We start from the raw sequence: 27,657 nt of genomic DNA on the forward strand, positions 1-27,657 counted from the left end.
ACATGTTAGATGTAGAATAGACATTGTATATGTAGATAGCAGATGTAGCAAAAAAAAGTGAAATGTAAAATTTTTTTTTTCTAAAATTCTAAAAAATCATAAGCTCAATAATGTATATACTGACTGAGTACGGGTATAAGTAGAGTCGTGTCTCCAGAAACGACTCACACGTTCCTTCTCGTTGACTTTAAAAACTCGGGAAAAGTCGAAAAAAAAAAATTCTTGGCCAACATTTTTGGTTTTAGATAGATGCATTAATTTGGCGTCGTTTAAGGTATTGTTCATTAGAATTTATGGATAAACGGTCAATTTGCAGCCGTTTGACCAAAACGACTCAAAAATAATTGTACATGAAATTAGTGCTTTTTATACCCGTACTCAAAAAAGAGTTAAGGGGTATATTAGGTTTGTGGTAAAAGTGGATGTGTGTAACGCAGAGAAGGAAACGTTTCCGACCCCATAAAGTATATATATTCTTGATCAGCATCAATAGCCGAGTCGATATAGCCATGTCCGTCTGTCCGTCCGTCCGTCCGTCTGTCCGTCTGTCCGTCTTGTTGAGCGCCTAGATCTCAGAGACTATAAGAGCTAGGGCAACCAAATTTGGTTTCCAGACTTATGTTATATCACACTGCTACAAATGTATTTCAAAATTTCGCCCCGCCCTCTTCCGCCCACACAAAGAACGAAAATCTGTGGCAGGCACATTTTAAAAGATACGATAAAACTAAAAACGCAGTATCGTAGAGAATGCCCATATCTACCAGACTGCCGAATCTGAATCAGATCGGATCATAATTATAGCCAGAATGAAGAAATTAATTTTCAGTTGCTTCCCCTCCCCCTCCCGCAAACAACAACGTAACTCATTTTCCTTCTCGCTCGCACACTCTGCCGCGTTCAGTGCGCGAGCAACCCCTAGCGGAGGAGATGTAGAATCTAATTAGAACTTGTACATTCTACATGTTAGATGTATAATATACATTGTATATGTAGATGTAGATAGAATATGTAGCAAAAAAATGTAAAATGTAAATTTTTTTTTTTTTTCTAAAATTTTAAAAAATCATAAGCTCAATAATGTATATACTGACTGAGTACGGGTATAAGTAGAGTCGTGTCCCCAGAAACGACTCACACGTTCCTTCTCGTTTTCACATAACTTATGTAAGTATATACCGCAAAAAATGATGAAATTTGAATTTGAAAGCTTAACATCTTTCAGGCGTTAAACTGCAGATACAAAGAGTCTGGGTCGGATTTATAGCTGCGTTTGTCAGTTTTTCAGAACTGCAAAGTTCTATGCAACCAGATATAAGATATTAAAGTTTTGTGAAAAATAGAAGCACTACCTCTGAAAAAGAACAAAAAAAATACCAGAAAGTACTCTATAAAAAAAACATAATTCGTTAAAAATTTTTAAACCCCAAAATCTATAAGAAAAAGTTATTTTGAGCCACAGCCTAATTCTAGTGTTGACTAGTGTGGTTTTGGTATTAGGTCATGACGTAAATCGAATTAATTATTTGAAAATGTATGTGTTCAAAAAACTTTATTGTACATTTAACAAAATTACAATACTCGACAAAATTTAACTTTTTATTTACGCTTCAAACAGAACCGACTTTTTCCGATAGATTACATTTTTACAGTCGTACTTAAAAAGAGTTAAGAGGTATATTAGATTTGTGGTAAGAGTGAATGTGTGTAACGCAGAGAAGGAAACCTTTCCGACCCCAGTATATATATTCTTGATCAGCATCAATAGCCGAGTCGATATAGCCATGTCTGTCTGTCCGTCTTGTTGAGCGCCTAGATCTCAGAGACTATAAGAGCTAGGGCAACCAAATTTGGTTTCCAGACTCATGTGATATCACACTGTTACCAGTGTATTTCAAAATTTCGCCCCGCCCCCTTCCGACCACACAAAAAACAAAAATCTGTGGCAGGCACAATTTTATAGATACGATAAAACTAAAAACGTATCGTACGTATAGTAGAGAATGCCCATTTCTACCAGACTGCCGAATCTGATTCAGATCGGATCATAATTATAGCCAGAATGAAGAAATTAATTTTTAGTTGTTTACCCCGCCCCCTCCTACCAGTAGCGACCAAGCTACTCATTCTCTTTCTCTCTCGCACACTCTGCCGCGTTCAGTGAGCGAGCAACCCCTAGCGGAGGAGATGTAGAATATACATTGTAGATGTAGATAGCAGATGTAGCAAAAAAATGTAAAATGTCAAATTTTTTTTAATTCTAAAATTCTAAAAAATTATGCTAAAAAATGTATGTACTGACTGAGTACGAGTATAAGTAGAGTCGCTTCTCCAGAAGCGACTCACACGTTCCTTCTCGTTATACCCGTACTCAAAAAAGAGTTAAGGGGTATATTAGATTTGTGGTAAAAGTGGATGTGTGTAACGCAGAGAAGGAAACGTTTCCGACCCCATAAAGTATATATATTCTTGATCAGCATCAATAGCCGAGTCGATAGAGCCATGTCTGTCTGTCTGTCTCGATGAGCGCCTAGATCTCAGAGACTATAAGAGCTAGGGCAACCAAATTTGGTTTCCAGACTCATGTGATATCCCACTGTTACAAGTGTATTTCAAAATTTCACCCCGCCCCCTTCCGCCTCCACAAAGAACGAAAATCTGTGGCAGGCACATTTTTAAAGATACGATAAAACTAAAAACGCAGTGTCGTAGAGAATGCCCATATCTACCAGACTGCCGAATCTGAATCAGATCGGATCATAATTATAGCCAGAATGAAGAAATTAATTTTCAGTTGCTTCCCCTTCCCCCTCCTGACGCATTCAAGCAAGTCATTTTCCTTCTCGCTCGCACACTCTGCCGCGTTCAGTGCGCGAGCAACCCCTAGCGGAGGAGATGTAGAATCTAATTGGAACATGTACAATCTACATGTTAGATGTAGAATATACATTGTAGATGTAGATATCAGATGTAGCAAAAAAATGTTATATGTAAAATTTTTTTTTTAATTCTAAAATTCTAAAAAATCATATGCTTAAAAATGTTTATGCTGACTGAGTACGGGTATAAGTAGAGTCGCGTCCCCAGAAGCGACTCGCACGTTCCTTCTCGTTTTTATTTGGTTTTTTTTTACCCGTTTGGCTATCTTTGCTCTCCTCTACCATCATCCCCTCTCCTCTACCTTTTTTCACATATATAATATTATTAAAATTTATATAGATATGCATAAAATTTATACATAAACAATTAATCTCTAACATTGATCACTGGCTAAGTCGTGGATCTTGGCCACGTAACGAGGGGCATTGCACATCCGGAAAGCACGTCATCCCGACGAACAGGAATACCTGCACTGTTCGCACCAGGATTAGCTTAAACATTTCCAAGCCCCACTCTGAGTCAGATGTCAGATGTGCGCTGCCGCGAGCTGGAGCGAACTATCCTGGGACCAAGGGGACGTGGAGGCGTTAAACGATAGCTACCAGCTGCTGAACGAGACGGTCGTTGGCATTGAGACGGCCATTCCCAGCCGAAAAGAGGCCACGACAAAGCAGCTGGGGCCCTCGGAGTCCTCCGCTGCTAAAAAGGAGCCCAAGAAGAGAACGGAACCGATAAATAGACATCTGAAAAGGGAGATAGAGACACTGAGAATGAAGAACGAACGGTTGAAGGCCAATATACAGGCCGTTATCAATCAGGGGGACCGCACTGAAGGAGAGGGCCCGCCAACGGCACCAACAATCAAGACCAACTGGAGCAGGTGCTGGACGTCATGCGACAGCCTTACATCCATCAGTCCCTCTATGCAGCCCTGCTACTGTGTCAACTGCAGGCCCAAGCGCAAGCACCAGTGGCATCTTCAATTGCTGCACCTTTTGGGGGGGGGGGGCCTGACCACCGCGGCTGAGTCCTGCGACGCGAGTCATGGGAATTAATGGGAATTGAGTAAACTTAAAACTTAAAATTTTTTACAAGATCGAAATTTTGTTTTACGCTAAGTCAAATAAAAAAAAATAAATAAAAACTACCGTACAGGTCGAAAATCAGTGTTAGAATGAAATATTGCCCAGCCTCAAATCAAACGATACGAACAGAAAAGTAAATGCTAACTAGATGAAATACTTTTCCAAGCAAGTAAAACACATGCAAAATCTATTGATTTTTGTCAGTTTATGTTTTGGTAGAATTTTTTGTGTTTTCTTTCAAATTGAAAGCAGCAGAACGCCACACTTCTGACTTCGAAGTCTCAGCAACTTCTGATAGATACGCCTGAAGGTAATCCATTGACTGTATTTCACTCATATGCCTCAGAAAGCAGCACAGAAAAGTTCTAAAGCAACTCATAGAGAGTGTGAAATTATCTACCTATAATACCTATAATACATATATTCAGAACACTCCCCGCTCTGCTCTGCTCTGATCTGATGAGCGAAGGAAAACCTCTGAAAATTAAACTCCTTTTTGCTTGTTCCAGTGGAGGCTTTTATTTTATTTTTTTGGTTTATTGGATTGCATTTCTTTTCTTGGCGACTTCTTGGCGGTCTTCAGGTATTTTCTTCTTGTGCTATTTTGTTTTTTTTATACCCGTACTCAAAAAAGAGTTAAGGGGTATATTGTATTTGTGGTAAAAGTGGATGTGTGCAACGCAGAGAAGGAAGCGTTTCCGACCCCATAAAGTATATATACTCTTGATCAGCATCAATAGCCGATTCTATGTATGTCTGTCTGTCTTGATGAACGCCTAGATCTCAGAGACTATAAGAGCTAGAGCAACCAAATTTTGTTTCCAGACGAATTCACTGCTACAAGTATATTTCAAAATTTCGCCCCGCCCCCTTCCTCCACCACAAAGGACGATAATCTGTGTCAGGCACAATTTTTAAGATACGATAGAACTAAAAACGCAGAGAGAACGTTCAACCCGGACATCGTCTGCGACAGCACATTCCGCCACAACAGCAGAGATTCAAATGTACACACATTCGAATCAACATCCGGCGAGGACCGAAGCCAGCAGTCTCCGGTGTCGAAACACTATGTACACTTTATGTACATTATATACTAAGTTTCAGCCCTATAAGTAGGGAAAAGATGAAATAAAAACTTCAGTAATTCTCAGCACGAAAAGGAATTGTTATTGAAAGCAGAAGCCCATCATATTGCTGAATTGGACCCATGCTATTGGGGAACATCATCATCATAAGCTCACAAATTTATATACCGACTGAATACTCGCGTCCATAGAAGCGACTCACACGTTCCTTCTCGTTTTTTTAAATTTATTTTTTTTTGTTTATAGGTGCATATTAATTAATGAAGAAAAGGCTCATCTGAAATTGGTTGATAAACCCTCCGAAAATCATATTTTACCGTTTTGAACGTTACTCCAGCCGTTTCTCCATAGAATTTTATGAAGAATACTTTAAACGACGCTTAATTATACAAGTCGAATTAATGCTTGCATTTCAAACAGAAGTGAGGTGTGAGAGATTTTTTGGTGATTTTTTGGTCAGAGTCTGGGCCCATGAGCCTGGGGGCCCCTTACGCTCAAGGGCCCCCGGTGCGCCGCACCGTCTTGCACGTACGTAGCTACGCCCCTGAGCATGGTGTGTTTTCGGTATGGTAAGGGTTATCTCTCAGCTCTCATAAAGGCTTTAAAGTGGCAAACGAAATTCATGAACTCAAAAAGCTGAAATTACTAAATGTACAGTAGGAGCTGTTTTGGGTAATATAATGCCAATACAATTAATGGCAAATCTAGATAAACAATCAAGGTTGGACTTGTAACTTGTACATACGAGGCATAATCGGCATTTCTAACCATCAATTAATATTTTATTCGATTAGGATTTTCTATCAGCTGATTGCTGAAGAAAAAACCCACCACTGAAACCAAGGAAAAGATTTCTAAATATTGTGGCATCTCTTCTCCATCGATTTCCAATGGTAAACGAGAAGGAACGTGTGAGTTTTCTGGGGACGCGACTCTACTTATACCCGTACTCAGTCAGTATATACATTTTTGAGCTTATGGTTTTTTAGAATTAAAAATTACATTTTTTTGCTTCATCTGTTATCTACATTTACATCTACAGTGTATATTCTACATATAAAATGTATATTATACATGTACCATTTAGATTAAACATCTTCTCCGCTAGGGGTTGCTCGCGCACTGAACGCGGCAGAGTGTGCGAGCGAGAAGGAAAATGAGCTACGTTGTTGTTTGCGGGAGGGGGAGGGGAAGCAACTGAAAATTAATTTCTTCATTCTGGCTATAATTATGATCCGATCTGATTCAGATTCGGCAGTCTGGTAGATATGGGCAATTTCTACGATACTGCGTTTTTAGTTTTATCGTATCTTTAAAAATGTGCCTGCTATAGATTTTCGTCTTTTGTGGGGGCGGGGCGAAATTTTGAAATACACTTGTAGCAGTGGGATATCACATAAGTCTGGAAACCAAATTTGGTTGCCCTAGCTCTTATAGTCTCTGAGATCTAGGCGCTCAACAAGACGGACAGACAGACAGACAGACGGACAGACAGACAGACAGACAGACGGACAGACAGACATGGCTATATCGACTCGGCTATTGATGCTGATCAAGAATATATATACTTTATGGGGTCGGAAAATGTTCCTTCTCTGCGTTACACACATCCACTTTTACCACAAATCTAATATACCCCTTAACTCTTTTTTGAGTACGGGTATAAAAATAAGTTGTTTTTTCTTAGATAGGCCGACTTTTTATCAGAATGCCCTCGTATGTACATATCTCTCTCTGTCTTAATTAAATTAATTTCTTCATTTTGGTAATAATTTTTTCCGATCTGATTCAGATTCGGGAATGTATTTAAATTATCTAAGTCTCAGGCAAGCCAGGTAAGACAGGCAACATTGACGCAGATGTTGATTCGAAATTTTTAATGTTGAAGCCTATAAATAATAAGCTATCATTTTTCGTTTAATTTCGAGTTTGTCTTGAATTTTTGCGGTTTATTTTCAAATAAATTATTTGACTATATAATAATCGATAAATTTCAGGGCAGCATTTTTGCAATCAAGTACGGCAGCACCAATGACTATGGTCTGAGAAAAGTGTTGGCAGCTCTTCAATTTATTTGGCGCCCATCTTACATTTTAAATAAGCCACCCTCTGTGTTACTGCCATCTAATGAGGCAATTTGAATTATTATAACTTTTCTGTTGGCGGAAGATGCATTAAATGGGTTTAAACTTAAGGGTATTTAAAATAAATTTAAAAAATCAGATAGATAGATCCACTTTCGGAGCAGATAAATTTAATTGATTTAAAATTAACTGAATTTGTCCATTTTAGTCCCAAAAACCACATTCAGAAGAAATTGACCATCTTTATGACTGTTTTTCCATGTTTTACCAACATTAGATGCACGCTGGGATCTGCAATCTCCAGTTGTCACAGCATATGGTAAAGCGGCTAGCTATGATTGGCATTCCCGAATTCCACATACCTCGACTTCGTTTCAGTGGCCAGATTTTGCAACAACAACCAACAACTGGAACAGATGTTCGAAGCAAAGCAAAAAAAAAAGGTAAACGAGTTGCCAACTAGGGACTAACTAAGGCCGCTCAATGAAAGACAGAGAGAGAGACAGAGACAGGCAGCCAGGTCAACGGAGAGAGCAACTTGTTTGTGTGCCAGCCACCCACCCACAGCTGAATGCTGGAGAAGATCACCTCTGCGGGCAGCGTCGCTGGCATTGGCAGAGCATTTTTGCAGCTTTTTCAAGCGAATATTTTATTTCAAACTATTTTTTTTTCCCTCACTGACGTCACAGCGTTTGTGGTTGGGCTTGTGCCCACCGCCACACCACAGCACTTTCTACAAGAAAATGTTGAGAAATCAAAACGATGCGACTGTTTCTTCTGTGTATGTCCACATCTCTGCACGTGTGTGTTTCTTTCTATTTCGTTTTTGCGTGTGTGTGTGTGTGTGTGTTTCTAGTAGCCGCAAAAGTTCATTGGGAAAGTGCAACCTGAACCTGCTGGGAAAATAGACCGCAATTCACTGATAAGAAACCCCATTTAGATGCAAACAAAGTCGTCTCATTCAGATTTAATTGTGGAAAAATCATGAAGATGCAACCAGAAGCGTGCTTGGCCTGCATACTGAGAGGGAGCGTCAGACCGTACTGTGGGTTGGGTGCCTTTGGGGTGGATTTTTCTTGCCAAAGCCCCCCAAAGAGAGACGACGGCAGGAGAGAAGAGATCCACAGCCCAGCTGTTATCAATTGAATACCAATTCGAAATTGTTCGGTGTGCAGCTGAAGCGAGACTGCTGCTCATTCGAAATAATATTCGAAATGCAGCATTAGTGCAGGTTATAAATCGAAATGTGCGGGGGATCGGGATCTCGGGAGGGACTCTAATCGTTATGTGCTTCGATTGCCTGTTTTGATTAGTTCGGTTCGCCTCTTCTGTGTGTATTCGTAGATTGGATTGGTTTGGATGACATCACCGCCGCCTCTCTCTCTCTCTCTCTCTATGGCTCGCTCTTCCACTCTCGCTTGGGGGATCCAACACCTCTGCAAAGCAGCCTCATATTTGTGTGTGTGTGTATATGCAGTACGAGAACAGTGGTCCAGATCTATGGAAACGTATTGAAATCAATTAATGGTACATCCCTAAGTTGAAAGTTCTGCAACTCGAGATAAATTTACACTTACATATGTAGCTTATGGCTGGGACTTAATTATGCATATTAAATATTATAGTGTGTCCCAAAAGTTATCCAAGAAGTCTAGACAAGAGCCAATTCGTATACTAGGAATTTAAAAGGGATAACTGAACTATGATCTTTTATGGTATTTTGGTATTATTTTATCGTTAATTTTTTCATTTTATTCTTAGGTATTCATCTAAGAAGTACCTAAGAACACCGAATAGCCCCACTGCCCCACAGTGCATCGCCAATACAGACGCAAGCGACTTGGACTTGAAGAGGTTGATTTGTTTGTTGGCCAACAAAACACACATTGAGAGAGACACCGACATACACAGAGAGCGCGCCCAGCGCCAGGGAAGCGAGAGCGAGTGAGAGGGAGATAGAGAGAGAGAGAGAGAGAGAGAGAGAGAGAGCGTAAAAAGCCCCAAGAGCGAACGCCAACGCTGACTTCACATTTTGTTGTATCTTCTGCTGCTGGTGGTGCTGCTGCTACTGCCGCTGCCGCCATAGAGTATCTGTATCTGTGTCTCTGGCGAAGCTCAATATTTTCAGTCAGTTCGAATTCGCGAAACAATGCGGTCGCCGTACGAAGATAGTGCTACGTCGACGGACCACAAATACCAATACAGCAGCGCCAATAATAATAATAATAATTACTATAAAAGCTATAATGTGAACGGCAATGGCAATGGGAATGGAAGTTTGAATGGGAATGGAAATGGAAATGGCATACCTTATCACGCGCGCGAGAACTCTCTTCCGTTCAGCTATGGAATTGCCAAAACATCGACCCCGTTGCGCAAAACTCCGACGCCGACGCGAGCGGATAGTTTCCTAGACTTTGATTTCGGCAGCCCTAAAAGTAACATTAATACTAATAACAATAATACCAATGATATGATAAAGCCGCAACCTCGTCTGACGAGCCCTTTGCTTGTGCGCAAAACACTTGGGAACGGAACAAATTGTGCATCAAACACCATAGCCAATACGTATCACTACAGATCGGGGAGCACGACGCCAACGCCATTGAGAGATGACTTCGAGCAGCTGCTGCGGGAGAGGCGCGATAAGGTGTTCAGCGAGTACCGGGAAAGGGACGGCAGGGAGAGAGTGCCGCCAACTCCGCCGCAGCGCCACTATTACCCCAACCCCAGCCCGAACGGGCAGGGAAATGGCTACGGAAATGGCACTGGAAACGGATATCGGAGCAGTCATTCCAACGGGCACGGGCAGGGGCAGGCCAGCAAGTACAACTACGATTTCGAGTTCAATCTCCACTTGGATGACACGAATACCGATCGTAGCTCGCTGCCAGCTCCGGCGCCCTACAATACGCGCACCATCCAGTTCGAGGATCAGCGGCGCGAGCACAGACACGAGCTGGGTGGAGGGCAACGCGATCAGGATGTGCCAGATGGCGTGGTGAACCGCCGCTTGGCATCCACAGCTGTGGAACGCAATTATCACACAATTAACAGCATGGAACGACCTCCATTGGAGGCGACATACAAACGACTGTTGGAGCCGCAACTGCAACTGGGTGCTGTTTATGGTCAGAGCAACCTGGAGACACTCACGCGCACTCGTCGCGAGGTGTCCACAGCCACAGCCACAGCCGCCCCAGGCAGGTCCACATCGCCATTGCCATCGGCATCGCCATCATCGCCTATCTATGCCACCAGCACAAAGAGAGTGAACAACCCAAATACCAATGGCTATGGCTATGGCCAGACAACGCCTAGTCCCACAAGCCGGCCAGAAACGCCAGCCTTTCCGGTCACTCCTCGAACGCCATTTGGGGGTACGGTTGGCACGACGTTAACCCAGTTGGGAGCCGAGTCCATCTACCAGACAGCTTCCAGGCAGCAACAGCAGCAGCGCCTCAGCTCGCCGCAAGAGCTGCCACTTTCGCCGATGGAGGTGGCCGCCGACTCCGTTCGATTTGCCCGCAGCTCCGCAAAATTTTGGTACAAGGCCAATTTATCACGGGAGGATGCAATTGCTCTGCTGGCCTCGGCACAGCCGGGAACCTTTTTGGTGCGCGACTCGACCACGTACAAGAACGCCTATGGGCTTGTGGTGAGGGTGGCACAGCCGCCGGCTGGTTCCCAGGAGCTGGTGCGTCACTTTCTCATCGAGCCCACTCGGGAGGGTGTGCGCTTGAAGGGCTGCGACAACGAGCCCGTCTTCACCTCGCTGTCGGCGCTGGTGTTCGAGCATTCCATCAACCGGTTGGCTCTACCCTGCCTCCTGCGCCTGCCGGAAGAAGACATTGTGCCGGGACTGGTGGCGACACCGGCTCAGCAGCATCTGTTGGCCCATGGCGCAGCCACCAATGTCCTGTGGCTGTACTCCTGCGACACAGAGTCGCTGACCGGCAACGAGGCCATCCGAAAGGCCATACGGCTGATGTACGCCCAGCAGAAGTTGCCCGAGCCCACTGAAGTCCATTTCAAAGTCACGTCGCAGGGCATAACCCTGACAGACAACACCCGCAAGAAGTTCTTCCGCAAGCACTACACGGCGGACGTAATCTCCCACTGCGCCATCGACCCCGAGAGCCGGATGTGGACCGGCGAGGGGCAGACGGAGAAGAAGACCATCTTCGCCTTTGTGGCCCGTCGCTCGCACAGCTCCAAGGATAACCAGTGCCATGTGTTCTGTGATCTGTCCATCAGCCAGCCGGCGGCGGCGATTGTATCCTTCGCCAATCGCACGCTTCCCACCGAAAAGCTGCGAAACTATGTCCTATAGAGTGGGGCGTGGCAGTCAGCAGGAACACTCTCCCGAGTGGAACCCAACACTCACACACATAGCACACACAGGTAAGATGATTGCTGGGGGCGCAGTTTTGCTGGCCATAAAAGTGCATTTTATGATGGGTGTGTGCTGACCTTGGGAGGCGTGACTGTCGAGAACAGTAATTCCTCAACTCGGTGAACCAATAAATCAGTTTCGAAATTTCTTCTTGTTTTCGACAGTCCAGTGCAAGTTGTTTTCAAGTCTATGCAAGTCATTGAAATCTGTTCCTAAAGTATGCAGCTAGAGGCAAATACATTTAAACAGAAAAACCTTCCAATCTCCTACAATTACTTGGAGATGCCTTGGCTCAAAGAAAGTTCGGAGATTCTATGTAGATTTATTTGCGCAGGGCTGATGCTCAATCCAAACTCTCTCATCTCGTCTTGTTAAATTTATATGATGAGATTTTGATACCAGGAACTATCCGCAATATAGCTTTTTGTGTCTTATGTGTCTTAGCATGCTCCCACTGTATCGTATCCATTCAATCACTCTCCGCTCAAAACGGAAAACTATTAAAAACGATTCTGTTTCTTGGGCCCTTCCGTTCGGTCGTCTTCGTTCATTTGTTTACTTTACATAATGCCTCGGACTTTGTTTGTTTGTTTAACGGTTTCCATATACTGCTGTGCACACATTCTCGTATATATACAGACATATCTACGTTCAGATATAGGTACATTCGTGTATATAGAAGAAGCATTTGGCTAACGTTTCTGACTACACCATTTTTCGCAACGGAAGCTTCTGTCATGAGTCAGTTGTCTATAAATGATTGAGAATTCGAATCGAAGAGTTTTTTCCAAATTCTGGAGGACCACACCTACAATCTTAATATTTTATTTGAATCTACTTCTTTCAAATTCCATTTGATTTGATTAATTCCCCCATTTCAAGGCCTAGTGCTGAGGTCGTCTGATAAGGCCAGAACGCTTAACTGTGCATTGCCATGCCATGTCATGCCATGCCACTATATGGACACATTTTTGTGTTGCTCATTTTCGTTGAATGGTTTATCAGTCGGCTGGACGATCGATCCAGTAATGCCGCACATTCGTCTGGGAATAACGCTACAAAAATATGTTCTATGTATCTCTTGTCTATGAGACTATAAAGCATACGAGTTTAATCAAAGGAAAGGTGAAATATTGTTCATAGGGAAAACTATATATTTTTATTCGATTTACTTGTTGGTTCATTTTAGAACGCTCGCCAGTTTCCACCTTGAATTTTTGTGGAATTTTTGCGCTCGAACTATAAAGAGAAAATATGCAAATAAACAGCCCAGCCGTTCATAGAAATCGATTTTACGTGTGTAGCACAAAAGTTTAAATAAATTCATACGAGCCGGCGGGCGTCAATTGCGCACTTCTAACAAAACCTCAGCACAAAAATTTATTCCAGGCGCGTTTGAGTTTATTTATTTTTCTAGCATTTTCTGCTGGTCTCTACCTTTCTTGATCAAGAAGTATGCGTAAAAGTAACTGTAAATAACAGTCTAAGAATGAAATCATATTAATATTTAACTAACTGTTAGAGTGAGAAATTCTTAATCCTCTGCGCTGCCAACATCTGTGCAAAATCCGTAATACCTCTGAATGGGAATGAATGGGGAAAATGTTAGCTCTCCAGTCCGATCTAAATTGAGGCCTGGGGGCCCCATTGGTTGTTCTATCGATCGAGTGATCTATTTGATCTGCAATTAAGCAATTAAACATGCACAATAATGCTTATAGAGTGTTCATTGAAATTTATGACCTTGTTTTTTTGCAATTTAAAATATATTTCCTCCTTCATCTCTCTCTCTCTCTCTCTCTTGCAGGAGAATGGAATTTGTGTCTGCAATGCAGTGTATGGCCAGTGTGCTGCAAGATGTAAGATCTACTAACTAAATCTGTTTACGAAATGTGTCGCCTTGCGATATGGAGGTTTAACTGCGAATATGTTAACAGAAATGATGTCAGCTATAGTTTATTTAGAGACGCACACACACCGGCAATCGACCATATTTATGGCAAAGCTAAAACATATGTACATATGTACATGCGAATGTTGTACACATGTACACATGTGTATTATCATCATGAATTGACTAAACGCACAGTGGGACAAGAGCCTACGGATGGCATTATATTTTTGGAAATGGCCCCTTCATATCGGTTTATATATCCACAGTATAGACCTTTTATTGAAGCTTTTTTTTAATTCCATGATGAAGAAAAACGGCTCTATTCCACTGTGCAGAGAGTGATATTAAATTGCCCGTTTATTAGTAAAAAAAAAAATATATATATGTACCTTAATGCTGTACACAGAAGTTGGTGTGGTGTTTCTTTATCGCTATTGCTACAGTACAGCGTGTGTGCTTGTCAGACGAAACGAATTAAACTTATCCATCTAATAATCTTAAAATGATTAACGGTTAATTAAGAAACTTGTTGAATAAACTCAGTTTAAGGCTAAACAAAACCTTTAAAACCAATCGAAGTGCAAGCTATAGGAACCCAGCTTGTCACCCAATTAATTTATACCAGTAATATCTACAAATAACTATAATTCTAGTACATGTACGTACTCGTGTGTATGTATATGGACATATGTGTTAAGCTCTACTAATGCAGTCAATCTAAATAAAGTGCAATGTTGTTAAACAAAATAAATGGCATACTCTTATTTTCTCCAGGATCTCCATCATCTGGTAATAATTTGTTATCTAATTGAAAATACAGACACTGCCTTTTAGCATGCATTTTAAACCGCTTGAGGCTGTAAATGTCATACATACATCAAACAAACAAATGGCAGAACTGCTGAGTCTGAGTTCTCTGTTGCTTTTGTTAAACAATTAATGGTTTTATATTCATAGAGCGGTATACATACATACATATATGAATGGGTATATTCCGTCTGTTCCAACTTTTGCACACAACAATTGTTTTGTAATTTAATCTTATCGTGTGACAAGAGATGTTAATGTATAGTAATCATTCACATACACACACGATTATAGTATATGGTTATATGGCTAGGCGCAACAATAGAAAATTGTGGAGCACTTTTCCCTTCCACACAGAGAGAGCATCATCCCATCCCCAAGTGATTCGTTTTATGAGTAAATGCAATTTATTCAGGCATCCACAGAAGCAGCCACAACAACAACCCAACCCTGTCTATACGAGTAGAGCAGACGCCATACCCATACCCCATACAGCAGTCAAGTGTGCCAAGTGAAATGAAAAGGCGTCCGACGACTCGACCTTGAGATCAATTTGTTAAAGAGTGACGTCATCGCCTTCGTATTTCAGAACAGCGACACTGCGCGACGAACGACAGCAGCTGGCTGTTGCTTTCATGCTTTCCGAAAAAATTCTTACAAAAGTTTACACATCAAATTTGAGGCTAATGCCTCGCAGATTTGTGTTTTGTGTGCACCCACAATTAATTGATTGGATTCCTTCCAAGCCTTCTAGCCATTTGTCGTACGCGTTTTTCAACATTCTGTATGATTTTTATTCTATTCGAAACTGATTGCTAATTTTATATACTTATGTACATATGTATGTATGTTTGCATATACATATCAAATGTACGTTTGTATGTACATATATACCCATTTGTCACGAGCCAAAGAAGCCGAAAACCTGTTTCGTCATGTTCATTGCCTAAATTTGATTATTAATTGATCGACAAAGAAACAGCAATCCAATCGTTCGCTTCGACAAAAACAAAGTCCACAGAGCGAAGTTCGTGTCGTGTCGTGTCGTATGCCCAAACACAAAATCTCTCCAAATGAGAAGCAATGCAGGTTTTGTATCTTACATTTAATACATTTGGATTTGGTTGTGTTGTGTTGTGTGTGTACAAAAGAGAACATAAAATCAACGTTCTGTGTGATTAGATATCTACATACATTAAATCTACGTTTACATCGTATTCAGTTAAACATAATAAATACATACATTTCAATAATATATACTCGAACGTGTATATATAACAAATAATACCATCCAGATCGGAGCCATTTCCATTCCATTTCCAGGTAGAATCAACATTACGCGTGAAACAGAATTCCGAGTATACAAACATAGTACATAAAGAAAAGCTCACAGGAAAACTCAAGAGGCGCGACACTACTGTGATGCATTCATACATGTGTGTGTAGTGTGGGTGTATGTGTTTTGTTAAGCTTAGTTACAAAATTTCTCTAGGTTTTCACGAGCCTATTGCCATATTGCCATTTTCCATTCCCGCACGATGTCATCTCGATGTTGAATTTTGGGGAAAAACTAATTTGATTTTGCCGAATACGGACTTGTAGAGCCCACCGATGGGGGTGTGGGTGTCGCACCGCTACGTATACCATCGCCCTCGCACACATATTTTCCTGCAAGCCGATGGAGAAAGGACAAACGTTAGAAGGTCCCACATATTCATCATCCACCGGTCAAACTAACCTGACACAAAGCGCCGCTTGACCAACGACAAGCGATATCCACTGCCCTGGAGCTCAAACTCGATGCCCGATAGAGTGGTGCCCTCGCAGTTGAACTGAGTGGCCAACAGGGCTGGTGTTGAGGGACCATCGTTGAGCTCAAGGCGAGCCCTCAAGGTTCCGACACCACCATCCTGGGAGTTCTGCGATATGTCCGTAAAGTTCCAAACCAAACGATTCGATTCGCCCAACCTAACAGCACAATGGAACAGGAATGAGTTGTGGGGCATCGGAGTGAGAAGGTATCTTGCTTACCACGCAGAATGGGGCTTGGACTGCACATTACGCACAGAGCCATTGACGGGCACGGACAGCGTGACGTTCAGGAGAGGCGAGGCACTGGCCATGGCATGGTTGTTGTACTTGTAGTCCACCTTGAGGGCTGTATAGCTGGACTCGCACTTCCAGTAGCTGACCAGCTGGAAGGGACACGAGCTGGCCCCCGGCTTGGTTCGCACTTGGTACTTGAGTATGTCCACATTGAAATACGATGCAGTGGGGTTGTTCTCCGCCTGCCTTCGCAGGAGGGCCGTCAATGCTCCCATATTGAACTCTAGCATGGTGCTCAATGCGCTCGACTGCTGGCGATCTCTGTGTGGAGGAAAATAAACGATGTTGAGACAGTCTTGTGGAATGAACACCGATACTCACATTTGCACCAGTTTCCCGTTGGGAACAAGATTCTCAAGATTCTGTACATGCTTAATGCGAAAACCCAGCTTGGCTGGATTGGGATTATTGGCTAACAGGCCGGCAATGCCGGCTGGGAATGATAGCATCATATCACCGGACACCTTCACCTGGCACCGCGACTCATCGCTTCCCCTGAAGTAGGCGTGTATAATCTCGTGGAAGGCCACCGCCAGCGGTATTGTGTCCGAAATACCAATTGTCAGCGGAGATGGTCCCCGCGAGGAGCCCACTCCCCCAATGGCCGTGCGGAACTCCAGGCTGCCAATGCTCTCGGCTCGATTCATCGGAGCTCCCGTCACGGGAGCCGGAGACATTCTACCGCGTCCAGGTGCCGTGTTCGTTGCGGCTGGTCCAATTGCAATCATGTCCGAGCGACGCGAAGGAGGACGTGGTATGGCTATGCTTCCACCTGCAGACGCGGACGTTGGTGTTGGTATCTGGCGTCCCCCTGGCTTGCCTAGTGTGGCCGATGCTGGCGCGGACATGCTCATGTCGCCCAGCTCCGAGAATATGTCTCCCAAATCCGCATATCGATTGTTGCTAGCATTGTTTGCGTTGTTGTTGGACAATGTGGGACTCTGCAGTGGTGCGTATGGATGCACGCTGGCCGTGGGCGTTGAGGCATTCGAAATCTCGGGAGATTGCTGCCGCGAGGCCGGTGCCCCTCGCGCCCCCTGCTGCAGCTGTTGACTGTGATGCTGTGATAATGCAGGTAGATTAGGTATTAGAGAGCAATCTGAAATGGAGTGTACGCATAACTTACTGAAAAAACTCCAGTTGGAGACAGGGAAATGTTTTCGACGGTGGCACGCAGCTCATCAACGCTGGCCGACATCGGCGCCTGGCCGTTGTTCAGCGGCTTGATCTTCACATGGATACGCCGCTCCTGCTTGTCATTATCAGAGTCCGTATCCGAGTCGGAATAGAAACTGCCAGCTTTAAAGGGTTCCAATTATTAGTATTTCTTCAGTTGTCAGGTCACATTGTTGGCAAATCTTACACTTGTCTTGGCCCTCCTCCCAGGCGATCTCTTTGGCCGGCTGTATGCTGAAGCCCTCCTCATCCACTTCGTAGCCAGTCCCAGTTCCAGTACCGCTGGAGCCACCAGCAGGAGCTGTAGTCGAAGCCGACGCGGTAAGAGCCGCTCCGGCATTGGGTAGGCTGCCGCCACTCGCCCCGGCAGCGCCTCCACTGCCGCCCATGCTGCTGGCCCCAGCCGAGTCCACGCTTCCCTGTGCAGAGGTGACAGACAAGGCTGCCAATCCACCGCCAGCGCTGCTGCCACTCGAGTTCTGTGTCTTCATGCTGCGTCCGTGATCATCGTAATCGAGCAGGGTATTGTTGGCCCTATCCACGCTGGAAGCGCGATAGTTAGGAGAGTGTTAGCTAAGGATTAAGAATTGATTCTACTGTCTGACTGTCCCACCTGGTCAGACGCTCTTCCTGTATGTGCTCGGCGGCCTCATTGTCTTTCTTCTTTTTGGATTTTTTAGTTTTCGTCTTGTCACGGCGACTCCTTAAGATGCCCGACACTGCCAGCGAAATATTGATTATAATTTGTGTTAGCTATGAGATGGCTTAGGATTAGGCAAGCTAGAGGCTAATAGAACGTATATACAATACATATTTGAGGGGAGGGGAGACACTGCCTCCCTTCAAGACACTAAACAACACTTTCAACATGTTCTCAGTGAGCAGTCAGACATTCGAAGCTTTGGACAAATGGTTAGTTCTCATAGAATAGTTTATAGTTTACATTGGAAACTTAAATGTAATTATATGCTGGGAACTCGTGACTCAAACACCGCCGTAAAGTGCTCCAAATGGTTTGAATGTTAATCAGGGTATGAGGTTACAATACGCTGTAAGCTGGTGCACACAGAAAAGCCTTTAAATTTGTACATATTTAACCTAAACTTAAAGCATGCGTTTCGGATGGATCGTACAGGTACAGGTGGATACAAGGTACAGGGTACAGGGTTAAGGGTGTACAGGAACTTTGTGGACAGGACAGGGCATGGCAGGGCAGGACAGGAGCGGGGTGGGTTCAATCACTTTCATTGAGATTCATTTACCCTGAGAGTTTGATGTAAATATATTTAAAAGTGACGTTGCACGTCTGGACGTTGTCGTTGTGGCGGCTGCTGTCGGGGCTGCTGCTGCTCCTACTGTGGTGCTGTTTGCTGATGCTGTCTGTTGGAGATGTTCTTGCTCATTTAACGATTTCGATAATTGCTGCTCGCTTGTCGTTGCATTCATTAATTGCTTTTTGGCACCACCTGCACTGGCAGTTGGTGTTAAGGCCTCGGCCGGCTGTTGTTGCTGATCTAAAGTTTGTTGATTTTGATTAGTCGATCAGTGCATGGCATGGATGATGGGTTTTGATTTGGCATGAACGATGATTAAGAGTTGATGGATGATGGATGATGGAGGTGGCAAAGCATGGAACGGATATTAGACAAAAAGACAGAAGAGAAGCACAGAGAAAAGATGGCGATAGTTAGTTAGGCTTATTGGGCATTCATGTGATGTGGCGTGTGCTGTGTGTGTGTGTGTGTGTGTTGTTGTGTGCATATGTATAAGTAGTCCCTTAGTCTCTAATGTTTTTGATTGACTGATTGGCTGGTGTTTGAGTGTACATTTGAATAAATTGATTGATAGAACGAAAGCAACTAAAAATAAAGGGAAATCCATAAACTTTAGACATAAATTAAGAACAGTGTTGGACGGGGAAAATATTCAATGATTCATTTACAACATTTAGACCAATAAATGAAACCAATAGCAAGGGAGAAAGTATTAGAAAATTGGAATAAATGAATATTTAAAGCATGACTAAATTAAGGTTACTCCAGGGCTACTCCCGGTATCACGTACGCAAATAGTTCTACGCAAAGATGTGAATTATATTACAAATACATCAAACTGTTTAGAAAATATGCATTTAGTCGGAAGAACTACAACCATAAGATACAACAAAGGAATCGAAAAGCAACAAAATAAAAACAAAATCAAAGAGAATGAACCTTCGTTGCTATTGTCCTCATAGATAGGAGAGTTTTTGGTGGTGATATTGGTGGTGAGATTATTCGTGCCAGTTGTTGCTGTGTTGCTACTGTTCGTTGCTGTTGTTGTTGTGGTGGTGGTGTTGTTGGTGGTGGAATTGTTGTTGTTGGTGGTGCTGTTGATGCTTCCACTGCCGCTCATACCGAAACTTCCAGCACCCGTGGTCTGAGTTTGAGGCTGCTGTTTCGCTGTGGGCATGAACCACGAACGCAAGCTCTTCACCGTAGAGGTGGCTGGCTGTGGCTGACCCACCACAGAAATGTCCGGCGATGTGGGACGCGGCGACGCCAGTGACCCGGCTCCGGCCCCGAGTATGGCGTCCTCGGCATAAGGAATACTGCCGCTGGCCGCACTGCCACTGCCCAAAGAGATGGCAGCCAGGGCATCACCTCGCTGATCCATGGACACAATGCTGCCAGAAGCGGGTGCTGCGCTGCCAGACCGGAGTGCTGCTTGAATACTGGTAGCTGAATTCGAATTAGATGCGGTGGCAGAGGCCTGCGGCTGCTGGAGCCTCGATCCACTCGAAAGAGCAATACATTCTAGTTCGGGCATTTCTGTCAGGAGAAGGAACGTAAGAGACATGATTACAGGGGATATTGGATGTCTTACCTGGCTTCTCAAGGCCCGTATACTTGTTGAGCACAAACTGTTCCAACAGTTTGTCCACAGACATGTCCACAAACTGGCGCTTGAAGTCGGAATGCACCTGCCCCACCATGTCATGATTGTTCTGCAGCATTTCCAAATAGGTGGACAGAAACTCTTTCATTTGCCGCAGATGGACTTCCTCGATCTCTTGGAAACGCTACAAAAAGTAGAAACTACTGTTAGCCAGGAAATAGGAAGACGGGAAGTGATTAAGGAGGCCCTTTACCTTGCAGGTCTGCGTCATGCGTCGCTCAAATTCGTTTTTAATGGGATTATGCTTATCCAACAGCGCCTTGTAGTCCTCGTGCAGTTTCTTCAGTTTGCTCTCCAGCTTCTCTGCATCCTTGTGCGAGCCATTGTCCTTGCGCAGCTTCTCCAGCTCCAGGACCTTGCTGGCATACAGATCTCGCAACTTTTGCACAGCCACCGTCGACGTTTGGATGGCCTGCACACACTCCAGAGTCTGCGACTCCTCCTCCTTGACGGTCTTGTGCTTCTTGTGCAGCTCATCAGCATACTTGGCCACGTCCTTGACCAGCTCCGTCAGCTTCTGCACCATTTGCAGGTGCAGGGTGGAGAGCTTCTCTGCCGAGGTGCGCAGTATGGTCCAGACCGGGGCAAAGGTGCTGTTCAATGTCCCGGTGCTGGCCTTGTGCGCCAGCTTGGACATCATCTTGGAGTTCTGCTCCTCAATGTTGGACTTCTCGCGCAGGAACTCGGACAGCTCTTTGCTGGCCACCAGGCCAAATTTCATGTTGTGGTACAACACATCGAACCCATTGTTCTTCTCGCCCTGTAAACGTGAATAAAGTGATTACGGATTCTTCCAGTTGCTGAGGCTTGAGGCGGCATACCCAAAAGTAATCATTGAAATCCACCGTCATGTTGTCTTTCGGAATGTTTTCCGTTCCTCGCCTCGTGCTTCTTAAACTTTAATTTATTATTATTATTATTTTCCTTCTCCCCTCAGTCTTCGTAAAGGCTTGGCTTGATTGCTTTCTAATTGACTTTGAACCTGACTTGTCAGCAACAGAAGCAGCAACAGCAGCAGCTCCCTAGTGGCTCTGGCTCATGTGCAGCAACATGAACGGATGTTGATGATAGTGTTTGTCTTGTCCTGGGCATGCGCTGGACTCCTCATCATCAGTTTCTGTTTCCGCTTCGTCTTCAACATGCATGGACACTGGTATTTATGCGATGCTAATGCTCTCTACATGCACGTTCCCACTCTTGGTATCTGCAGTCACTCTAAAATAAAATTAAGTAGATCTTTAGTTGTGTTCACCAAATTTATATTTTAGTTGTACTTTAGTTGAGCATCACTGAATATTAGCTATATGTATATATATCTCCAGCCCTCACATACAAAGTGACAGAGACTGACAGTTATGTGGTCGTAAATTAGAGATTTCATAATTCCACCATTTTCAACTTATGGCCACCCCACCATGGGGCACTATTCAAATAGCTCAGTCTAATATTCTCGGAACACTCACTGGAGCTTCTTGGTACATCAACATGCTCATTCGATTCAATAAGGTTGCCGGACCACTGGTTCTGTCTCTGCAAACACAACCCAAACACTTCTCAGGAGGATATCTTGACCATACTGTTCAGGGGTTTCAGGGATTCAGGGGTCCTGAATCTTTGAATCTTAGTGTTATATAAATAATAATAAGAGACCAAGTTTTATTATATTTATTGGATTATTATTTGAATGCAAATGTTGAACTTAACGTTAAAAAGAGGCCAGTACACAATTGTTTTGCTACTACTACGCATATTAGAGAAGTACATATGGATGATTGAATAGAGTTAAATTCTCTTAATTGAATTAATTAATTGACGGAATTAAAATTTGAATGCTATGTCTACGAACAAGTGTAAATGATGATGGTGCAATCTAATTTCCCTTTAGCTTGGCCATTTCCACATCAATGCGTTCGTCAAGCGCCCGCGTCAAGATGGTGCAGCAGTCCTTGATGGCATGGTAAATGATATTCTTGATCTGCAGCTTGTCCTCGTGGTTGGTGTGCGAGTGCGAGAGGCGCCGGAACTCGTGCGTTAGATGATAGCAGTGAGTGATGTTCTCCGGCGAGACAAAGTCCTCGGCCACCTTGATGCAGTTGTGCAGGTTCTGGACCTGATGCGGTGCCCCGGCGGGTATGAAGACAGCATCGCCCAGGCACTGGACAATGGGATGACCCTCCACACCGTATTCCTTGAACAAACGGGCCCGCAACTTGTCGTCCAGATACCAGTTCTGATCGTGTATCGGATCGTGATCGGGCTCCAGGCGGAAGCCCTTCTCCAGCGTCACGCGATTGAGCAGATCGCGTATTTTGTCGGCATCGCGAGCCGGGAAGATGTGCCACAGCGCTCCGGGCAGCACCTCGGGGGACTGGCAGCGAGCACGGGTGATATAATCGCATCCGCCCAAGGCAATAGCTTTCTGTGTGGCCGCCAGCTGGGGCTTGCTATCCTCGTCCTGGGGTATTCCGACGTAGACCATTATATTAACGGCATCCGAGATGTCCAGATGGAGGTTGGTCGTTCCCTTGTCGGGATGCAGGGCCGATCCGTACGCGTTGTACATCTTGGGGCCCAGATCGGGCGGCACAAACATCTTGGGCAGGCAGCTGGCAATGTTCAGATTGCCCGTCCGCAACGTGTACTCCGGCATTGGCAGTCCCTGCATGAGATCTGCAAACCGAGTGGGCAGTATTTCGGCAAAATCATCACCCGGTGGCCAGTCCTTCAGCTTAAGCAGCATGGGCTTGCCATTGGCGTCCAGCAGACGCTTGCTCATGCACTGGAATCCCTCCCAGAAGTGCCGCATGGGCTGATTGGGCACCAGATTGCCATTGAGGCAGTTGATCAAATCGTTTGGCTTGTCGCCAAAGTCCCGGCAGAAGGCCTCCGGATGCCACAGATCCAGGTTCAAAGAGCGAGCCACCTCTGAGATCATGACGGGCTGGCCACACTTCCACACCTCCTGGTAGAGCACACGATTGTCCGGATGCATGGCATCCGTGAGCCTCAAGAGCTTGCCATCGCACAGCCATTCGTGGGGCACGCCCGGAGCCAGCTGCGTGGAATGGGCCAGGGTCATGGCTCTCGGTGGCAGAAACCTCCTAAGACCGGCCAGACCCTTCCGCAGAAAGTTTATGTGCTTGAAGTTATCGAACGCACTCGTGATTGGATCTTTTCCGAGGGTCTCTTTGGTCCAGACCCGACCCGGGACGTAGTCTATGCCTCGTTCCCGGGCGAATTCTAGCTTCTTGGAGTGCAGCTGCTCCAGCCTCTGCTGCTGGTGCAGTTTCTGCTCGGTGGCCAGCGAGGAGAAGCTTGTGTGCTGCTTCAGTTGCGACTCCTTGATCATGTCCTGAATGAAGGCGTTCAACTGGGGGTCCTTCACCTCCTGCTTGCTCAGCAGGCAGCCGCAGACCTGCGGCACCTGCCACAGGGTGCGCACCTCGTGCAGCAGCCTGCCCAAAACGTTCAGCGCATCGCCGGCAATGATCTGCGTCAGCATCAGCTCGGTCATGGCATGCTGCTGCGGACCACTGGGATCGGTGCAGAGCCCCCAGTGATATTCGTCGCAACCCTTCTGCAGGGCTGTCTCTACGCGCCGCAAGCGCTGCCCCTCCTTTCTGTCCTTGAAGCAGTCCAGGCACACGCCAAAGCCGCACTTGCGACAAGTCCAGTGATAGTTAAACAGCGTCGTGTCGCACACATCGCAGATTTCTCGAATGCCTTTTACAGCCTTTTTCCAGGCGATGGTCCCATCTGGATTCTCGTGCAGCTTCAGAGCCTCCGCCTCCTGCCGCCACAGATAGCAGAACTGATCGCCCGCATGTAGGAGTATGTATCGGCACACTTGTATGTCCATGAAGCCACTGGTGGGCGCGGTCGTGCCATCCGGCTGCCAAATGCTGTAATCCTCCTTTGTGGGCTCGATGTAGGGATTCGGAAAACCGGCCACACTCAGCTCCCCCTTGCCGTTGTACTGCAGGCGTCGGAATTCGTAGAACCTGCAATAGACATCGTTGCTGGTGGCATCACTCTCGCTGGGGGAGGGCGTCACATGTCGCTTGCGGCATTCGCGACACTTGGGTACCTCCGCTACCGTTGTATCCCCAGTGGGTTGTTCCTGCTGCAACTTAAAGCAGGGCAGATCCTGCAAGAAGATGGAGCAACTTTCCCGGTACTGCTTATGTCGGAGCTCCTCGTCGTCCGTCAACAGGGCTGCTGCTTGACTACTGCTGGTTCCTGGTTCCTGCTCTTGGTCCTGATTTAGCTTCGCCTCTGGACTTCCATTTCCGTTTCCAGTCTGCGCCTCCAAGCAAGCTTTCTTTGTCTTGTTCTCATTTGAGATGTGTATCTCAATAATCGATTTCGGATCCGATCGTAGGGAGAGAGAGCTCGATGGGGATATTGTGCGCTTGCGGGTCGCGGTGACAGCAGTTTGTGCAGCAGGGGCCGCCGCTGCCAGTTCGTTCTGTGACATTTTGTGTGTCTCTCTGGCCTTCGAAAAGGAAGAAAAGGAAGGAAGAAAAAGAGGGTGGGTTGAGCTTTTCGGTTTCTTTCTGGCCCTTCTTTTTCCCCTCTGCACTGGTAATGCATCTCGTGTGAAGTGGCTGATGCTGCGTGCTCCTCCATGCTCCGTGCTCCCGATCTTCTTTGCTTTGCTTTTCTTGTTTATCTTTATTTTTATTTTGCTTGCCATTTTGTCTTTTCTTGATATGGATTTTGTCTTCTGTTTAACACTTTTTCGCCGTGGTTGCAGCGGTTGCAGGCTGCAACTGCTTTGCTTTTCCGGTAATGTGGCGGACAACTTTCGTTGGCTTTTCTTCGTCAATGCACAAGCACATCTTACGTGAATGAATCGAGCAGAGAGCTTCAAGAGAATACAGCACAACTACTCACTGCCTCCACATTACCTTGCGCAGAGGAGAGCCTTACTTAAACAATACGTAGCATGCGCAGAGGATAATGTTATGTTATTCAAGTCACTTAAGTCATATGTATCCAAGAAGCTAGGATATTTTGATAAGACGCGACAATAAACGTCGGTAATAAATTTACCCTGTAATAATAAACTACGCCACAAATTGGGAATGTGGGCGTCACATTCTGTATGCCGATAGAGCTTATTCTATACACCCCTTTCAATAACAGTATGAGTATGTACAGTGCACGTCCGATAGAGTAATGAATTTTGCATTGGGGAGCAGCTAAGAAGGCACAGAAAGAAGAGAGCATTAATGTGCCCACCGCTTGCACAGGACCCTCCATATTTTGTCACTCTTTTGATCTTTTGCCCTAAAAACCATTTTCTTCTGTGTTAAGTACTTAAAACCCTGTTCGCTACAATCAATCAATTGCCCTGAAAAACCAAAAAATGTCTGTCTATGAAGCGCTCACTGTACAGCAAAATGATATACGTATGATTCCTCTATATTTTTTGTTATTTTTAGGATGAGCGTGATAATCAAATCGAAGGCGAAACATAGTCAAAAAGGTTATCGAATGATATCTGGAGGGGCTCTGGATCTTAACAGCTCTGTTAACGTTAACCCTAACATGCCAATTAACAGAAGCAACAAGTGTCGCTGGACAGCCAGACAGACGGAAATTCCGAGCCTGCGGCTAGTGCCTACCAATTATATGGCCATATAATTGAGTGGACATCGGGAAATTGACCCTGGATGACACAAGAACAGCCCTCACGTCCGTATGTACGCACAAAAGCGAAACAACACACGAACGTACGTATACGGGCGGGCGAGCAGGCTTGTTTGTGTTTTTGGGCGTTCACCGCACAGCCAGCACAGAAGTCTTACGAAACAAGGCGAAAGAGAAATGGGGAAAAACATGAGAAGCGACGAAAGAAAACCCTACAAGCGACTCGCTCTCCACACCTCTTCCCCCTTTCTCAAATTGATCAATCAATTCACTTTCTGGGCGCTTTATTTATGCCTGACCTTTTAATTCAATGAAAGCCTGCGCTTTATATAACGCCACCACTGCAATCAATAAACCGTAGGGAACAATGGAAAACACGCACGACGAGCATCGAACTTTAAATTTTACTGGGGAGTTTACCCAAGCCGTCTGATAACGCCGACTCCAGATAAATATTTGTGTACGGGTACGGGACTAGGGCTCTGCTACTATTCTGAGGCGCTGTGCGACTGCACGGCAACACTGGCGGATTACTACATCGCTCTAGATTTGTTTTTTTTCTTCAATGAATTTGTTTTTGCTCGGCCTTTAGGTGCACATTCCATGATTTCGGTCTGTTAAAGAACAATTAATAAGCACTTTGGTCACCAGGAAACACATTTGCTGCAATTTAGAATCGCTGCCATTGTTGCATTTTTATCAATTTAAATTTGTGTACTGAACTTTACAAACACCATCACATCACACTCACTCACGCACGCACACACCTACATAGAAAACTTGGCGTTCCTGCATACCAAATGGATAGAACCAACAAGCTACTTTTCGCCAGCTAATTTATACGCTTAGGAGAGTAAATAGCAACTTACATTTACTTAAAACATGTTGGGAAAACACTCGGGGCTTACTTTTATAAAACTCTACTTTTTAATATAACTCTTCGCCAAGACCAAAACATAGGAGCGGAGCAGCGTGACCGTGACGACAACGATAAAAAATAACATCCGGCCAAAAAATAAATACCATTAAATACCATTTCAGTTTCGAGAAATACCATTTAAATACCATAAATTTAAAACATTAATTTCAAGTGTTTTGTCTATTCCATAATTGTGATATTCAGATTAATATTACAAGCTAGTTGGCCCTTTCAGCCCTAAGCAAATAATTTTATCCGATTCCTCAATCAATTTTGTTCAGAATTGGCTAGTTTTCAGAACTCTTTTTCATTGGATTGTTTACATAATAAGGTTCAAACAAAAACGGCCAAAGCATAAAACGTAAATGTTGACTAAATGTGACGTCATTGTTGCTTGTCAACCACGTTTCTTCTATACGTCCATACGCATATTGTATACCATATTTCCTTTATTTGATGTTAAATTTGTTGTTCCAAGCTGCTTTGAAATATTAATATGGAATTTTTCTTAGATTGAGATGTAGTTTACCTATTAATGCATATATTTTGTGTTATATAAATAGATTTATCCCGGTTCTGATACCTATTATTGGTACCCGTGAGCTACAAAATTTCGTTAATATCTTTAAA

At 44.5% G+C, this 27,657-nt stretch overlaps 3 protein-coding genes and 1 long non-coding RNA gene across 10 annotated transcripts; 1 reads left to right on the forward strand and 3 right to left on the reverse strand.

Annotated features, from left to right (window-relative positions):
* The first annotated feature begins 9,254 nt into the window (after positions 1-9,254).
* LOC111068382 (tensin-3) lies at positions 9,255-14,178 on the forward strand. The gene is made up of 2 exons (XM_022357831.2): positions 9,255-11,541; positions 13,341-14,178. The coding sequence occupies exon 1, from the start codon at positions 9,287-9,289 to the stop codon at positions 11,468-11,470; it is 2,184 nt and encodes a 727-aa protein (XP_022213523.2). The 5' UTR covers positions 9,255-9,286; the 3' UTR covers positions 11,471-11,541; positions 13,341-14,178.
* On the reverse strand, positions 12,905-13,440 carry LOC121404770. The gene is made up of 3 exons (XR_005968198.1): positions 13,277-13,440; positions 13,111-13,214; positions 12,905-13,016 (listed from the first exon to the last, which is right to left on the reverse strand). It is a non-coding gene; the product is annotated as an uncharacterized LOC121404770 (long non-coding RNA).
* A 1,146-nt stretch (positions 14,179-15,324) lies between the features above and the next one.
* On the reverse strand, positions 15,325-27,097 carry LOC111068267 (F-BAR domain only protein 2). 5 transcript variants are annotated; one of them, XM_022357634.2, is made up of 13 exons: positions 27,017-27,097; positions 21,275-21,668; positions 20,647-21,213; positions 20,382-20,577; positions 19,730-20,326; positions 18,779-19,030; positions 18,130-18,235; positions 17,704-18,059; positions 17,467-17,639; positions 16,662-17,401; positions 16,266-16,601; positions 15,973-16,202; positions 15,325-15,902 (listed from the first exon to the last, which is right to left on the reverse strand). In XM_022357634.2, exons 2-13 carry the CDS (start codon positions 21,302-21,304, stop codon positions 15,805-15,807), a joined length of 3,681 nt encoding a protein of 1,226 aa, XP_022213326.2. In that variant the 5' UTR covers positions 21,305-21,668; positions 27,017-27,097; the 3' UTR covers positions 15,325-15,804. The 5 variants fall into 5 exon arrangements, with proteins under 5 accessions (XP_022213326.2, XP_022213328.2, XP_022213325.2 ...); XM_022357636.2 differs by having other exon boundaries at positions 19,913-20,326; positions 26,978-27,067; XM_022357633.2 differs by having other exon boundaries at positions 26,978-27,067.
* On the reverse strand, positions 22,193-27,092 carry LOC111068268 (lysine-specific demethylase 3B). Of its 3 annotated transcripts, none has more exons than XM_022357639.2 (2): positions 27,017-27,092; positions 22,193-24,948 (listed from the first exon to the last, which is right to left on the reverse strand). In XM_022357639.2, exon 2 carries the CDS (start codon positions 24,928-24,930, stop codon positions 22,324-22,326), a length of 2,607 nt encoding a protein of 868 aa, XP_022213331.2. In that variant the 5' UTR covers positions 24,931-24,948; positions 27,017-27,092; the 3' UTR covers positions 22,193-22,323. The 3 variants fall into 3 exon arrangements, with proteins under 3 accessions (XP_022213331.2, XP_022213330.2, XP_022213332.2); XM_022357638.2 differs by having other exon boundaries at positions 26,978-27,065; XM_022357640.2 differs by lacking the exon at positions 27,017-27,092 and adding an exon at positions 26,408-26,492.
* Positions 27,098-27,657: the final 560 nt, after the last annotated feature.

The sequence above is a fragment of the Drosophila obscura genome, unplaced genomic scaffold (genome assembly GCF_018151105.1).
Source record: "Drosophila obscura isolate BZ-5 IFL unplaced genomic scaffold, ASM1815110v1 contig_4, whole genome shotgun sequence".
In the NCBI taxonomy this organism is placed as follows: domain Eukaryota; kingdom Metazoa; phylum Arthropoda; class Insecta; order Diptera; family Drosophilidae; genus Drosophila; species Drosophila obscura.